Here is a 15,907-nt window from a genome sequence, read left to right on the forward strand (position 1 = left end):
TCCGGCTAAACCTGTGCGCTCGGTTCGCCCCCGCCCCCGCCCCGGGCGGCGGCCGCGGCGGCGGTGTGGCCGGCGGCGCATAATGTATGCGGCCGCTGCTCCGAGCCCCACGAAGGCCGGCGCTGCGGCCCCGTCTGCTGACCTCTGCATGATCCCGGCCTCTATGAATTATTGATGAGATATCAGCGTTGATTTCCCCTTTCAGGATGCAAACTCCATTATATTGTTAAAATGGCGATTTAATCGTTGAGAATGGCTTTGGTATGGGTTTTCCCCCCAACTCATTTGCACCTCCATCCTTTTCATTTAACTCTCTTAATTAAATTCTTTAACAGATTTTAATCACTTTTTTTAGGGAGGGGTAGGGGGAAGGGGAAATCCGTAACACCTTCATTACTGCCAGCAACAAACGGGACACTAAAAAGACACCAAATTGACCAAACCCTTGAAGTCCCCACTCTGAGTAGTTGAAAAGCAGGTAGGGAAGGTTGTCTTGGTACCACCCGCTGGCGACACAGCAGAAGAAGGGCTGGGGACACCCACCCTGGCCAAGGAAAACTGGAATGGTGGGTCTGGGTGGTGTTTAATACCACCCTCAGGGGCAGGTGTGTAGAGGCACGCACTGCAGGAAGGTTGGGCGCCGTTCACCTGGTTGAGTCCGCGGACTTTGAGCTTGGGAAGGCCCCAGGAGCAACTGGCAATCTTAGCCTGGGGGCACTGAGGGAGAAACGCTGGTTCTCCTTAAAGGGCCCCCACTTCTCCCCTCCCCCCTCCCAAACAGCTTGGTTTCCAGGCGGTGTCTGAGTTAATTAATATGGATGTGTAACAGCGCTGAGCGATCGATGAATCCTGCTGTGGGCAGATCCCAGCCTCAAAATTCGATTATACCAAGAAACTAAAAAAAAAAAAACAAAAAAACTGGGGAGGGTGGCGGAGGGGGACTAGCTAGCGGCCGTTTTCCTGAAAGTGGGCAGTGGGCTCTTGCTGGCCAGACAAGATCCCCCAGCTCCAGAGAAACCCACACAGGGATGAGCCAGCCTGGGAAGGCTCTGGGTTGGGGAACTGTGCGGGAGCCATCCGTCTTCTCCGCTCAGACTGCTTGACTTGTGAAGTCCCCCCGGTCCAGCCTGCTTGGCCCCAGGGCCCAGGGAGAGAGGAAGCAGGCCGGGCAGGGCACTGGCCTGGCTTTCCCATTCCTACCCCAGCAGCCCCTCATTGACTGCCTTCCCACAGCTAGGGAAGGGTTAAGGATCCCCGCCACAGTTATGGAGAGGAAGCTGATGAAATATGGGCCGCTTGGCACTCCAGGCCCTGCTGGCTTTCCTGTTTACACTTCTTCATACTTCCTCCCACCCCTCGGCCACAGAGAAACAAAACAAATAACCTGATAAAACAAAACAAAAAAATCAAAATCAAATTGACCAGTGAGGGGTGGTCAGACTGGCCTCCAAGAGAAAAGGGGACCTGCTGCCTTAATCTCCTCCTGCTATGGGCCTCCTGGGGCCTCACAGGCTGAGGGTGGGCTGCAGGGGAAGGTGCCTGCCTGGCTGCCCCAAGCTCAGAAAGTGGAGGGTAGGACTGATGGGGAAGAGGAGGGAGAGAAGATACCTGGGGGGAGAGAGAGAGAGAGAGAGAGAGAGAGCGCTTTCTTGGAGGAGGGATGCCTGTCTGGCAAGGCAGGAGAATGGGATGCCTTGGCACCTCTGGCCAGGAACTGACCTGGGGTTTAGGGGTATTGTTGCCCCCAGCCTTCCAAAATCTGCAGGGATCCACGGGAGAGCCGCGCTTCCCCACTCCCTGCCCCAGGGTTTGTGTCAGAGGCACAAGTGTGCCATCCCCACGCAGGGGCTGCTGTTCCCAGTCTGGAAAAACCTCTCCAGACATACCCAGAAGATGCTCCAGTGTGCCGGCCTCAGGCACTTCTTTATCTGAGTTTGCACAACTAACTTGTGAGGGAGGGGGAAAAATAGGGGTGACCCTGATTATCTTGGGATTTGGGACTTCTAGGAAGGTTCTGGGGCAAGGAAGTGGCCCTAGAGAGAGGTGGGCATGGGGGCACCCCAGGAGTACAGCTCCCTAGAGGCCTATGGTGGGGTCCCTGCCCTGCTGTGCTCTACCTGGCACCGCTCAAACTTCCCTCTCCATTTCTTCACCTTGTAGAGTACGAGAGCCTGGGCACTGCTTCACGTTGGCACTCGATCAGTATTTTAGACCAACCGTGTGGGGCTGGCAAATCTCCTTTCCAAGGGAGACCAATGCCCCGATCATTCGTGGGGCAACATGTCCTCCAAACCAGGATGAACACTCCACATCTCCTCCTCTAACTCTGCTCTTACAGCCGGACCAGGGTCTTGGACAGGCCAGGGGAGTCCAGGAACTAGACAGTGGTGCCCAGGGTGGGGGTGGGGGACAGGAGGCAGGGGCATCGTTCAAATGTGCCCTCAAGGGGAAAAAAGGAGCCCCGAGTCTCTTCCTGCCAGAGATGAGAAGCACCTCGAGGTGCCACACGCCCAGCACAGGGGCTGCCTGTGGAATGGTTGCACGGGGTCCAGACATGGTCATGGAGACAGCACACGGAGGAAGTCCTTAGTGTGGCGGGGAAGAGGCCTGCGGCTCTCAGAAGAAAAACACCTTTTCTTTGGAAAATAACAGGGGGCTCATATCCCCGTCCCAAATTCCCTCTGGGCTTTTTTTGGGGGGTGGGGTGGGGGTGGAGAGGAAGCATGAAACAAAAGAACCTTAAAGAATCTGCCAGGGCGGAAAGAAGAATGGAGACAGGGGAGCACCTTTCCTAAGTCTTCCTCCAGCGCCCCAATCTCTCCTGACCTTTAGGGTCTGTGTGCCAAGGATCTACTCAAACCCTGAGTTCCTCTAGGCGAGGGAAGAGACTTCTTCCTTCTCCCTATGTGGGGCCATGAATGGGGTTTAGAATCTGAGGGAATAACCCCCTCCATCTGTCTGTCTCCTCCGCTGCCCACTTGGACTGCAGGAATGGAACAGAAAAATAGTTTTGGATCAACTGGCTGGAGCAGGGACCAAAGCACTTCGCTTCCCGCCCCGGAGACCCCGAGGAGGCCATAGAGAACCACAGACTCCCTTTTATGGGGTTCAAAGATTTGTGTACCAGAGAGCTGCCCAGGCCAGGCAGCCCGGCTGCCACCTTCCCCGGATGCTTTTTCTCAGCTCAGACGGATCTAGATAAAAGTGCGCAGCGGCGCGCCCCCACACCCCCTGACAAATGAGTACCATAAAGTCTCTGGGAAGATATCCAGCAGCGAACGCACCCCCACCAACACATACACAATGGGGGGTCCCCCTTTTCAGCATTGCACACCCCTCTTCGCTGCCCCCTAACTTTCCAGGAGCACTAAAGGAATGTGGAAGCCAGGCACCCCCCCACAAGTCTGCACATGCAACACTCCTGCAAACAAAAACCTGCCCCTCCCCAGCCATCGCTGAGGCCTCCTCCGACTGAGCACCCCCATTTCAGGCGCCCAGCTTCTCAGACCTGGGTGCCCAAGAAGACAGGCTCCATCTCGCATCCATCACCCCCCACCTAGACCTGCAGGGAGGAAGGCAAAATTTCCATCCCCCAAGTCCCAAGCAAAGCGAAAGCAAGCTGGAAGGCACTTACTGTGGGAAGGCTGCGCCACTGCCTGCCTTCTGGGCTGGTCCGGCTGCTCTGGGCTGGGAGACCAGCGCTCACCTAGCTCTGCCCCCTTCCCCACCACAGTGAGCAGTTAAAGTGTCACTTAACATTCTGGAGAATGTGAAATATACCGCGCGGTGTCAACTCCCCAAAACCATAAAACTAACTTTATGGAGCTCACGTGACTTTCCCGAGCCAGTGAGGGGTATCTGCCTGACTTCTCGGCGATTTTTACGATCTAACTTCGAGATAAAACCCCTATCCATTTGACATCTAAATGTCATAGCGACTTTTGGGATAGTTTGCTATCGACCAAGGGGGACAAAGTCAAGGGGTGAGGGGGGAAGGAGGGCTGGGGAGAGCCTCTTGGACCCTGGGCTGCCTCCTCTCCAGCCTCCCCCTCCCCCCAGTCCTGTAAGAAGTTGGGCCCAGCTGGAAGGGAGTGACCCGGTAAGTGTCCAGACTCGGCTCTCGTGCTCCGGGTGGAGGCTGACTTGGATGGAGGCGGACTGGGCCCTGCAGGGGGAACTAGGGGTCTTTCAAGAAGGACCCCAACTCCAAATTCAGAGGGGGGAGAAGGTCAGCTGGGACCCCAGGAGAGAAGGAGGCCCCTGATACGTGTTGAGAAGGCTAGAGATGAGGCGCCTTTGAAATTGAGCTGATTTTTATAATTGTGATGGTGACGATGATGATGGCAGTGGTGGTGGTGGTGGTGGTGGTGATTTTGCCTTCTTTGGTGACAGAGTTGAGTCAGGATTTCGAACAGGGAACAAGGGGGCTAGTAGGCAGGCATCTGCCACTCTTCATAGGCCAGAGGCCTCCTGCTTGGGACTTGGCCCTGTAGAGGATTTGCTGGCCAGCGGGATGGAAGGCCACAGGATGCAGCCCAGCTCGGGCCTCCCTGTGGCCCCAGCCCTATGCTTTGCACAGGCCCAAGCATCCCAGCGTGGCCACGCCAACCAGGGCCTTAGGTAGCTGGGAGGGGCTGCTGGCCAGCATCCTGCCCTGTCTTCAGCCCACCCTGGATTTATGGAGAATGGGGGAGGGTGTGCCTGGCGAGTGCAGAGGCAGACCACCCCCTGGAGAAAAAGACCAGTGGAAGGGCAGTGGAGTAGGGGAAACATTTATTGGACTTCAAGGAAAGCTACAGACAAATACCAAAAGCGAATCAGAATCACTGAGGCGAGCCCGGCAAAGACAGCACAGCACACAGCACAGCGTCCAACCGCTCCAAACAGGATCTTGGCGAGTGAAGTGGACGACAGGGAGGAGAAGGTGGGTCTGACCCAGACCCTCCCCATATTTACAAGCTGTGGGCCCTCTAGCTGGACCCACACATTGACAGAGAAACCCACAAGACATTTCACACGCAGGATGAGTTGTGTTTCCGCACGCTCCCACCACCAGGCCTTGCAGGGCCTACCCAGGGAAGCAATCGCACTCCATTTTCCTACTGTCTTGTCCACATCACCCCTTCCACCTTCCCTGGCCCCTACCCAGCCAAGGTTCCAGCCGAGGGGATACTGGGGGCCTGGGGAGTGAGGAGGGTGGGGGAGGAGGAGGAGAAGAGACACCATCGTGGATTCATTGGGGCCAGATCCACTGGGCCCAGGACTGCTGTGACACGGGCCCGCTAGCTCTGACTGCCACCTCTTAGCGAAGTTTGAAATTCAAAATCAGTGGTGGTCATCCTTTCATAAATAAGTTAGAACACAGATGGGGAGGGGAAAGTTCACCTTTAACATGCGAATTTCTTTCTCTTTTCTTTTTTTTCCTGGGGTTGGGGAGTTGGGGAGGGGAAAGGAGCTGCAACCACAGACATACAGGAACACCAGCGGATTGGGTCAAGCCAGGGAAAGTGGGGAGCATGGGGGGGAAATAATATTATTATTAACAATAATAACAAGATAACCAGTCCAGGAGAGATGGGGAGCCACAGGAAGACCTAAGACCGAACGAAAAATGGTCACACAAGGCCAGGGCGAGGCAGGCTCATGGGAACCGGTCCCCAGTGGGCAGGCGGCGGCCGCCCGCGCGGGGAGGACTTGGAGGGGCCGGTGGGGCTGGGGGTTGGCGCGGGCTCCTGGGCCGGCCTGGGGTGGGGGTTGGGCCCCCTCCTCCGGGCGGGCTCAGGGCTGGAAGGCGCTGCCGGCTGTGGCCAGGCTCATACTTTTCAGTTTGTTGTCTTTCTTCCACTTCATGCGCCGGTTCTGAAACCAGATCTTGATCTGGCGCTCGGACAGGCAGAGCGCGTGGGCGATCTCGATGCGCCGCCGCCGGGTCAGGTAGCGGTTGAAGTGGAACTCCTTCTCCAGCTCCAGCGTCTGGTAGCGGGTATACGCGGTCCGGGCCCTTTTCCCATCCGGCCCGGTCATATCTGGAGCAGACAGAGGGGAGCCATGAGATGCTGTTATTCCGGCTGAGAGAGGGGGCCCTGGGCGGAAAGGAGGGGGGCAGGCAGAGAGCAGGACCCAGGCGTCCCCGGCACCCAGCTCACCCCAGCTCCACCCCCCACTCCACAAGGCCCCACTAGGGTTCGATTTCTGCACCCCCTGCTCCGGCAGCCCCGACTCTTGGGCGGGCAGCGAGCGTGCCCGGCTTTGTCTGCTGTGCTCTCCCAGCGCCTCACCCTCGGCTGGGTTCTGAGCTCCCTGCGGCCGCTTACCCTGCGAGGGAGGAGAGCGGCTGCACTTTTGCCCTCCCAAAGCTCCTTTTCCGTTCACCCCTCCTTCGCCAGCGGGGGTATGCAGGACCCTTGCCCATATTACGTAAACCTTAGCCTACATCCTATTTTTAGGATGGATCTGGCTGCACGAATAAAACCTCAGCGGAGCCTAGGAACAAATTCCTAAAAAGGCCCCCCCCCCCTCCCATACACACCCCAGCCAAAGATCTTGTCTGGCTGTATCCACGGAGCTGTGAGGACCCTCATAAGAGACTTCTCTCCCCACCTTGGTAAAAAATAAATCTATGTGAGGAAAAAAACAAGCTCTGCTCGCGACCACCACCACCACACCCCCCCATCCCCTAGCGCAGGGACAGAAAGCTGAACGAGGAAAAAAAGCAGAATTACCATGGCTAATATGCAGCTTCCTCATCCAGGGGAATATCTGCGGAGTCTGCCCCTCGGGCGCGGCCGTGGAGGTGGCCATGGGCTCTGGCTGCGCCCGAGCCAGGCTGGGGCTGCTCAGCTGGCTCGCCGCTTCCTCAGGCTCCGAGGACGCGCTGGCCTCGTCTATTTCGGTGAAATTGGCGCTGGAGCTGGCCGGGGTCGCCTGGTCGGAGGGGGACGAAGCGGAGGGCTTGGCGCCGTGGCTGTCGCCGTTGGTGCAGGGCAGGGACTCGGGCGAGGACAAGGAGCAGCTCGACGCCGCCTGCCTGAAGCGGGGCTCCTGGGCGGGCGCGGGGAAGGCGCGCGAGCTCTCGCCCACCGCCCCAAAGTGGCTGGAGGAGGCCGAGGAGCGGTTGACGCTGAGGTCCATCCCATTGTAATTGTAGCCGTAAGAGCCGGTGTGCATGGCAGCGGGATCCCTGTAAGAGCCGCTCAGAGAGCTGCCACTGCCATAATTTAGCAACTGATAGTCCGGGCCATTTGGATAACGCCCCGAGAAGGAGTTTACAAAGTACGAGCTCATTTGGGTGATTTTGGAGGGCTTGATTTGTGGATCGTGGTCGTTATAACCCTGTGCTTCACGATTTATGATGTATTAATGAATTATAGCGATGCACTGTACTTCGTTTTGCTATGTATGCGGCCAAATATGGGGGGGGGAGTTGGAAGGGGGATGGGGGGCGTTAGGGAATCACGTGCTTTTGTTGACCAGTCGTAAATTCTCGCTGATGACCTCAAGAGGTAATTCATGCTCTATGGTTACAAATAATGACGATCCGAGAATCGTTAGGGCCGATTCAATGTGAGCCTCCGAGAGAGGGGGAAAAAGAAGGGGGAGAGACAGCGAGAAGGTTGGCGCCGGCCACTGAGCAGAGCGCGCCACCTCCCGGCGACCGGCGGCAGCGCGGGCCGCACACCGCCATGGCGGCGACCGCTGCCTTCCAGCTGGCGAGAAGGCCGGCGAGCTGCGGCTCACCCGCAGGCTCCGACCTTCCGGAGGACGGGGTTCAGCCTTTTACCCATTTTCCTGGTGGCAGGATTCGTCTCTCGATTTGGGTCCTGCTCCCTGCATTAACACTACCACCACCACCACCATCATGATTTTAACTAGATGTGATGATCAAAGACAGAGTTGCTATTCCCTTGCTTGTGCTATGCAAGTCCGGGGCGGAGATGGAGGGGTGGAAGGGTTGGAAGTCGGGTGTGAACAGCAGTTATTACAAGAGGATCCCCAACCCCCAGATAAACCCAGCTTCGCCTGCTTTCTGGCCCCGGGCCCCGGTGCTGACCGGTGCGCAGCGCCCAGGCGGAGCTGGCAGGGTTGAGGCCGGCTTCAAGCAGCAGCAGGAGACATTTTCACTTCTCCTGGGGCCCCGGGAAGTTCACAGTCCTCTTCCTGACCCCTTCCTCCTTCTGAGCCTGGGAGTAGCTGAGCAAGGCTGGGATCCCGGAGGGGGAATAGAAGGACTGCGGCTCAACGGCCTGGTGGCTTGATAAGTCGGCGGCGGCGACTGCCTGCCTCGGCGCGGGTTGGGGTGGTACCGCGCGGGTCTCACCGTTTAGTTACAACAGCACCCCAACGCTTGCCTTGCCTCTTCTCCCAGGTGCAGGCTGCACTCGGGGAGGCCCGCCTGGGGGCCCCTTGCTGCTGACTCGGCCGTTGAAGACTTTGCCCAGCAGCCCAGAGCTTGCGCTCTGGGAAGGGGTGCGCAGGCTCAGCCGCCCCGTGCTGGGCGCGGTGCTGGGCGCGGTGCTGAGCGCGCTGGGCGGCCAGAGCCCGCTGCAGCTGGACCCCTTCTGCCAGGCAGCTATTTTCTTTAAAAATAAAAAGAGACAGAGAGGCAGGAGGAAGAAAGGAAAACAGCGCAGCTTGCCGCCTGGGTGACGGTGGGGGTGGAGAGAGAATGGGCTGTTCTGGGTTAAACCGAGGAGACCAAACGCCCCTTCGCCTGGCCCCGTGCCCTTCGCTCCGAAAGGAGCTGGGCAACGCGGTGCCCTTCACCAGTCTCACGTTCTCCACGGAGCTCCCACTCAAGGCCCAGAGACGCCAACAGTGGTCCCTTTCTTGTTTAGTTTTGCTTGTCTTCTGAGCCATAGGCCAGGAGCTGTGTGCCAAAGCCCGCAGAGACCCAGCCCTGCCGGCTGGCCAGGGGCCTTGGCCTGAGGGCCAGGAAAGAAAAGCTAACATAGCCGTCAGACCTTCCCCACCCCAGGACGAGTCTCTGCAGGGGCTTCGGGCTGGGTGAGGGGGGTGGTCGTTCCTCTGGCAGTGGCCCGGTAGAGGAAAGGCCAGATTTAAAGCAAGGATCCCTGTCCAATCAGCCAGGTCTGCACAGGCCGAGGCAGGGATGACCTCCCCCAGGTGCAGTGGGGTTGGACCTGAGGAGGACCCTGGCGCCAGCCTTGATCTCAACCGTTCCTTCCAAGTCCAGAGAGCTGAGCGCTAGAGAGCTGGAGCAGACCAGAGCCCCCTGCCCCATGTGCAGCCTCAGGGGGGAGTGCGGCTGGGGGGGGATGAGGGGAGGTGGAAGAGAAAGAAAACATGGCTGGGGAAGATGGAGGTGATGGAACGGCGAGTTTCCACGTCTTTATTATTATTTGTCATCATTATTAATAATATTAATATTATTACCGAAGTATTTCACGTCCAGAGCTAAGACAAGACTACAAACACAACACATAGAAAATTAATAAAATATAACTTTGTTTTCTTCTGAGGCTCCTCTTCTGACTTCTAGGTAGTATGTGCCCCTTCCAGTGGCTTTGGGGACCGGGTGAGAGAGACGACAGGTCTGGGGAAGGGGGAGGTCAGGGAGTCTTCGAGGTCCCTGCTGAGGGGACCACGACTCTACCATTGAACCGTGCACGGGGGTGGGAAGGGGGGGACAGGGACCGAGCGAGACGCGACGCGGGCAAGAGCGGTTCGCTTTGCTTCCAGGAGACGTCAAGTGAGTCCGACCCTCAGTTCTCACCGGGGAGCCAACTGGAGGGGGGGCGCTGAGGCGGGGTCCTCGGGAGGGAGGAGGCGCTCGGGGTGCTGGGTGGGCTGGGGGGCGGCGCGCGCGCCAGGCGAGAGCTCTGCAGCCGGGGGGCGGCCGGGTCCGGGCTAGCGCTGGGCCCCGCCCGTCGCGCGCCGGGTCCCCAAGCTCCCCCGCCCGCAGAGCCGGTCCCGGCTCTCGGACGCCCTTGGCATCCCCACAGGCCTCTCCCTTCGCGTCCCCCCTCCCTTTCTAGCACCTTCACTCGGCCGGTTTTTCTTCCTCCTCCTCTGCACTGAGTTGGGACGCGCTGAGCAGTTTGCTCTCCTTTTTCCACTTCATGCGCCGGTTCTGGAACCAGATCTTGATCTGGCGCTCGGTCAGGCACAGGGCGTGCGCGATCTCGATGCGCCGCCGCCGGGTCAGGTAGCGGTTGTAGTGGAACTCCTTCTCCAGTTCCAGCGTCTGGTAGCGCGTGTAGGTCTGGCGGCCTCGTCTGCCGCTGGGCCCAAAGGAGGAACCTGTTAGGCAGAGTGGAGACGCTGAGGCCTGCGGTCGTTCTGCCAAAAGCCCACCTCTCCCACCGGACCCTCAAGCGGGGATTCTAGCCTGTCCCGGGATGCCCTCCACGCTCCGGGCTCCCGGCCTCACCCCCACCCCCCTCACCCGCCTTTTCCCGCAGCTCCAGCGCCCCCTCCGGATTCCCTCGAGGCCTCCCAGGCCTGTGCCTTCTGTCTAGACTTTTGGTGGGGGGAGGGGAGGAGCAGTTGGAACTCCCACCTGAGCCGAGGGGGAGGGGTCGGCCAGGTGTGTCTTTCAGGCTGCGCCTTCCTCTCTTCCCATCCATCTAACTCCAGCACCTCACTCTCCCAGTGACAGATTCTGCCCCTTAATCCGTAATGACGCGGATCGATCCATGCTCCGCATTAACAGCTCCTCACTTTCGTGTCCCGCTAATGGACACCAATTGGGACTTTAAGACGGACATATAATCCACAACCTGAGACCCAGGCGCCGGCTTCTCCCTCTCCGCCCACTCCTTCCTTCTTCCTCCCCTTCTCCCTCCCTCCTTTGGCTTCCACCTCCTTCCCGAACCCCCAACCCCCCCACACCGCCCAGGGGAACTGGGTCGTCTGGGACACACTTAGCTCCCCCTGGCCGCTGTCACGCTGCCCCCCCCTCCTTATAGGAATCATTCCGTTTGTAACGGAGCCGTCTTTGGATGGGGGAACAACCCCCTCCTCCCTGATCATGGTTAAGGAGGAAGGGAGGGAAGCTGGGGGTGCAAAAAAAAAAAAAAAACAAGCAGAGCCAGTGACTACCCCAGCCGCCTTCCTGGCCTGGCCTGGCGCCCCGGGAGAGCCCACTCACTCCCCCCACCAGGCTCCCAGCGCAGCGGGAACTTTGCAAACTTTGTAACTCCTGCAGCCACAGACCCTGGGAGGGTCTGAGGGTGCCCCCCACCCGGCCCCAGGCGTCCACCAAACACCCCACTGGGGTGGGGGCGGGGCGCTGCCTGGCTCGCTAGGTCTCCCGGGGTGGGGGCCCGCGGGGGTCGCGGCGTCGGCGGACAGTTGCACTCACTGTTGCACGAATTCATCCGCTGCATCCACGGGTAGACCGGAGTGGAGCACTTTTGTTCCTCCGTCTCGCCGAACACGCTCTTGTCCTGCGCGCAGTCTGACTTCCGCGGCTCCGGGTGGAACGGGGGCGGCTCCTCGGCGCCGGAGAGCGCGCAGGCCGACTCCTTCTCGCGGTAGAAGGCCGGCGCCGGCCCGTAGTCGCAGGGCGCCGCTCGGCCGTAGCCGCCGCCGGCCGGTGGGTAGTAGGAGGAAGCGGCAAAGCCCTTGTCTTGGCCCGGGCCCGGCCCGTAGGGTGCGGGGTAGTGCCTCAGCGGGTCCGCATAGCCCGACGAGTACAGCGGTAGCTGGCCCAGGAAGGACTCCTGCCCGCTGGCCAGAGTGACGGGGAAGGGGGAGTTCACGAAATAGGAACTCATTGGGAGGGGAGGCGCGCGCGGCCACTGCTGCTCCGCCGGGTTTATGATTTGTTGTGTTTTATAGTCCGAGCGCCGCGCCTATTAGTAGTATATCCGAGATTGGGTTTTAGCTGAGGGGGGATGGCGAGGTGCCAGTGAGGGCCAGAAGGAAATACAACCATCTGATCCAACACTGACCAATGGTAGAGTCAGGAATTGTCAAATAGCACCCAGGAGGAGCGCAGCCCGCACGAGGGACCCGCGCACAAACCTATCAACCTTTTTTCCCCCTCCTTTCTCTCTCTCTCTTTCTCTCTCCCTCCAACACAACACGTCCGCATCCGGTGCCACCTACGTAGGATCTGCAAAAGAAGCGCCTGTGCCTTTGAGAGAGGAGGCACTGAGACCACCCCACTCCCCAGCGAGGCAATAAATACCTCCCTCCCCCACCCCACCCCACGCAGGATAGGGAAAAGTTAATTGTGTTTTCAGCAAAGTTAACCCCTGCATTGCTTGGGCCCCGGGCCTTCCACGGAGGGGTGAATAGCTCTCCCCCCAATGTGTGGAGGAGAGGACGGGAAAGCCAGTTGGGTCGGTTCCGGGGGTGGCGAGTTGCAGGGAGGTGAGAAGAGTTCTCAATTGTACCCTCTGCAGAGAGACACCCTCCTTCTGAGGATTCGGCCAGCAGCCTTCCCTCCCTCCGCATCAGATCCTGCCTTCTCCCCTGCAGGTTTATGTCCATTATTCCTGCGCACCCACAACTTCTAGGAGCTGAGGGGCAGGCCAGATCCCCCTGCCTGGGAGAGCAGGGCTCCGCAGCTGCTACTGCCGGCTGGAGGGCCAGAGCCCAGCTTGCTCCTTCACTCTGGGGGCTGGGAGCTTTTCCCGAGGCTGTGCGGGAGTCTGCCCAGTCCCCGCGGGCAGCCGCTCACCCCAGGAAGGAGCAAGGGACTAGTTCCCCCCCCCCCCCACCACCACCAACACTTTTGGGACTCTGGGGAGGAGCCCCTCACCCCTAGCTCCATGACTTTATCTGTCTGATGTGCAGTCTCCTGCCTGCAACCGTTACTCCAGTCCCACTTCCAATTCCAAGACAGAATGTCCTGGGCTACAGCTGTTTAAGGAAGCAAGAGCATCCCACCACGTCCGGGTACAGAGTTGGGGTGAGGGCGAGGATTCCTTTTTCCACTGTGGACCCTCCTCACAGCTGTAACCAGGGACTGCCAGCAAGAGAGAGGGTGCTCCGACCCCCTTTCCAGGTCTCCCTGGAAGCTGACGGTTCTTTTTAAAATCCACTTATTCTCAAACCTCGGTTTTTGACAAGGCGGGGGTGGGGGTGGCCTGGTCCTTCTGGGACCTCAGCGGGCAGTGTCTAGCCACCAGTGCACACTCCTGGCTCTTCTGTGTGACTCACAGCATCTCTCCAAGTCCCTCCCACACCCCACATTTGTGTCACCTGTCTCACTGCTGCTGAGCAAGCTTGGGTGTCACATAGAATTGTCTCTGCCTCTCTCTCATCCAAGCTCAAGCTGGAGCCAGAGCTCCCAAGGCTTTCCCAGCAATCTAAGAGGGGCACATAAACCAGGAAACGAAGGGGGCCCACTGTCCAGGCAGGGGCCAGGTAGGGCCCAGGGGAATAAAACATACACTTGGCCTGACTGTCCCCTACCTTGTTCTTTGGGAGGCAGCTTTGCCTGGTGCTGGGTGGTCCATCACCCCAGAGATGGTGGCAGAGGAGCTGAGGTTGGGTGACAAGTTGCAGGCTCCGAGGATGTCTGGACTCAGACCACCTTCTGGGCTGTACCTTCCTGGCCCAGTGGCCATCCCTGGATGGCTCTCCAAGCCCTTCCTAGCCTGCGGGACCCCTGTGGGAGTTTCTGATGAGTATTGAAAGAAAACACCTCAAGGACCCCAGGGACAGAGAAGCTAGGATGCCCCCACTGAAGCTCAGGTTATATGCAGAGCAGGGGCCACTGAGCAGTGAGGTGGTGATGACTGTGTGCACCTCTCTTCCTCCCTGGGCCTCAGCCCTCCCCGGCTGCGAGCCACGTTGTCTTCCCTTCGGATTGTGGATTTAAGGGAGACAGCGGGAAAAGGCTGGGTGTCTTTCCGGGAGGTAGAAGCAGTAGAGCCTTAGCTATCATCTGCAATTTAACCTCGCCTCTGCAGGTTGCCTGTCGGGAGTCGGAGCCACTGCAGGCAGGGCCCGGGTGCCTGGAGTCGGGCATGAAAGGAAATAGCGCCTCATCGCTCTTATCTAAGCCCAGAGGTATTTATGAGCGTTTATTCGTCTGATCCGTTTGTTTGGGAAAAAGAACAGGCAGGCAGGCAGGGCTGGGCCAGAGACCCTGTGGTTCCTGGAGCCAGGTAGTTCCATCCGCTGCTGTCTGTCTCCACAGGGGAGCATGTCAGTGCGCGCAGGGCGCACCACCTCCCGCTGCTCAGGGGCGTCTGCAGACCTGTGTGTGCCCTTCCGCCCCAGGGATGTGCACGTAACCGAGCCCCAAGCCTTGGAACGGGCTGCACAAGGTTCCACTGCACTTCCCGCTGTGAATTTCCACATTGACCCATGGGGTGAGCACACGCGCCTCGAAGCTCCCAGGAGAATGTTTCAGGAATAGGATTCTCCTCCCTGGGAGGGGTGCTGGCCTGCGGGTGTGGGAGGTGGGGTGGGGGTGGAGAGCCGTCAGCCAGGCCTCCGTTTTCTCTAAGAACCAAGCTCCTTCCCCAGCTCTCTGGGTGGCAGACGCCTTCCTACCCGCCCACACCCAGCTCCCCAGAGGAAAACATTTCACAACAGCTCTTTTCTTGGGCTCAGGTGATCTGTTCTCGACGTGCTGGCTCCCCCAGGTGAGGGGAGGCTCCTTGCACCCCAGAACACTTTGGCCCTAAAAATGGACTGGTCCAAACAGAGGTACAAAGACTTCATTTCCATTATGCAAATGAGCGGCATCCTCTCATCTTCAGAGAGGAATGGGCAGTGGTGGCTGGATCTGGCCTGCTCTCCCTATCCTGTTCCCCACCCCCCCCCGCCCCTAATCCAGAGGCACCCCTAAAAGCCCTAGGATGTTTCATTTCTTCATGCTATTTATTCCCTCTTACTCTCCCTACCTGCCTTTCTGTTTCTGCCTGAAAGAAAAAAAATGTCCCCCAGGGGCCTCCGGCAGAGGCACTGGCTGAGCCGGGCCTCACAACCGCCACCAAGTCCCCATCGCTGCGGGAGGGGGTGGGGAAGGGTTGCTCCTGAGGCCCGGCCTCCACGAGGTGCGGTCAGTGGCGCGTGGGGCCACAGCCCCGAGGGCTCGCTCCTACCCCCTCCCCCAGCACCGCGGGGCCCCTCGGCTCTCAGCAGCTCCCAGTCACAGCCTGGTAACCGACCCCTCAGCCTGCTTGGCACCACAGGCAATTTCCTGGAGCCCCCGCCCTGGAGTTGGGGCCACAGCACCTTGAAAGGAGCGTTTCCTCTTGCGGCCTGAAAGCCCGAGCTAATCAGTAACCCGTGAGACCGGGGCCAGAATCCGGGCGCGGCGGCGGCGGGGGCACGTCCCTGGCTCTCGCCCACCGCTCGGGCGAGCCGGGGGTGAGGGTGGAGAAGACCGGTAAAGTGCCAGGGTTGGATTCCTGAATCATCTCTGCCCACTCCCAACTTTCTCCCTAGACACGCGTTAGCGGCGATTTCGCTGGAAACGGTGGTGGATGGGGGGAGGGGACGAGGCTCATCGGCAGACACCAATAGTTTCCAGAAAATTCGGCCTAATTCCTTCACCAAGGACACACACACACTCGCCCGCCCCCCCAGCCAATTGCAAGAATACAGGCTCGGTTTGTCTTTTGACAGCCGAGTGGAACTGCCGGCCCCGGGCACCTCCCCTGCCGGCTGCCTCCCTTGGCTGAAAAGAAAACCAAATAAACCCGGAGCAGCCTCGGTCTGGGATCCCTCCCGCGGCCCGAGCTTGGGCGGCCGGCCGAGGAGGGGGCCCCCAGGGCCGCGGGCTTCGTCCTCCCCGAATGCGCCCCTGGGAGGGAGAAGCTGCTCGCCTCCTGGCTTGGCCGCCGCCAGCTTTGGGGTGAGAGGAGAGAGGGGAAGGAGGGGAAAGGACAGCGCGGGATGAGAGACTGGCTCCGAGCTCTGAGGCACATCTTGGGGCCCCAGGATCCGCTGCAGGGGAGGGAGGGGCGGGATCCCCCCA

General features: G+C 59.5%; 2 protein-coding genes across 2 annotated transcripts; both read right to left on the reverse strand.

The window, feature by feature from the left end:
• Positions 1 to 4,756: 4,756 nt before the first annotated feature.
• On the reverse strand, positions 4,757 to 8,179 carry HOXB5 (homeobox B5). Its single transcript, XM_004591095.2, has 2 exons — positions 6,723 to 8,179; positions 4,757 to 6,026 (listed from the first exon to the last, which is right to left on the reverse strand). The coding sequence occupies exons 1-2, from the start codon at positions 7,282 to 7,284 to the stop codon at positions 5,779 to 5,781; spliced, it is 810 nt and encodes a 269-aa protein (XP_004591152.2). The 5' UTR covers positions 7,285 to 8,179; the 3' UTR covers positions 4,757 to 5,778.
• Positions 8,180 to 9,333: 1,154 nt separating this feature from the next.
• Positions 9,334 to 12,243, reverse strand: HOXB6 (homeobox B6). Its single transcript, XM_004591094.3, has 2 exons — positions 11,324 to 12,243; positions 9,334 to 10,260 (listed from the first exon to the last, which is right to left on the reverse strand). Exons 1-2 carry the CDS (start codon positions 11,736 to 11,738, stop codon positions 10,001 to 10,003), a joined length of 675 nt encoding a protein of 224 aa, XP_004591151.2. The 5' UTR covers positions 11,739 to 12,243; the 3' UTR covers positions 9,334 to 10,000.
• Positions 12,244 to 15,907: the final 3,664 nt, after the last annotated feature.

Source organism: Ochotona princeps, chromosome 17 (genome assembly GCF_030435755.1).
Source record: "Ochotona princeps isolate mOchPri1 chromosome 17, mOchPri1.hap1, whole genome shotgun sequence".
In the NCBI taxonomy this organism is placed as follows: domain Eukaryota; kingdom Metazoa; phylum Chordata; class Mammalia; order Lagomorpha; family Ochotonidae; genus Ochotona; species Ochotona princeps.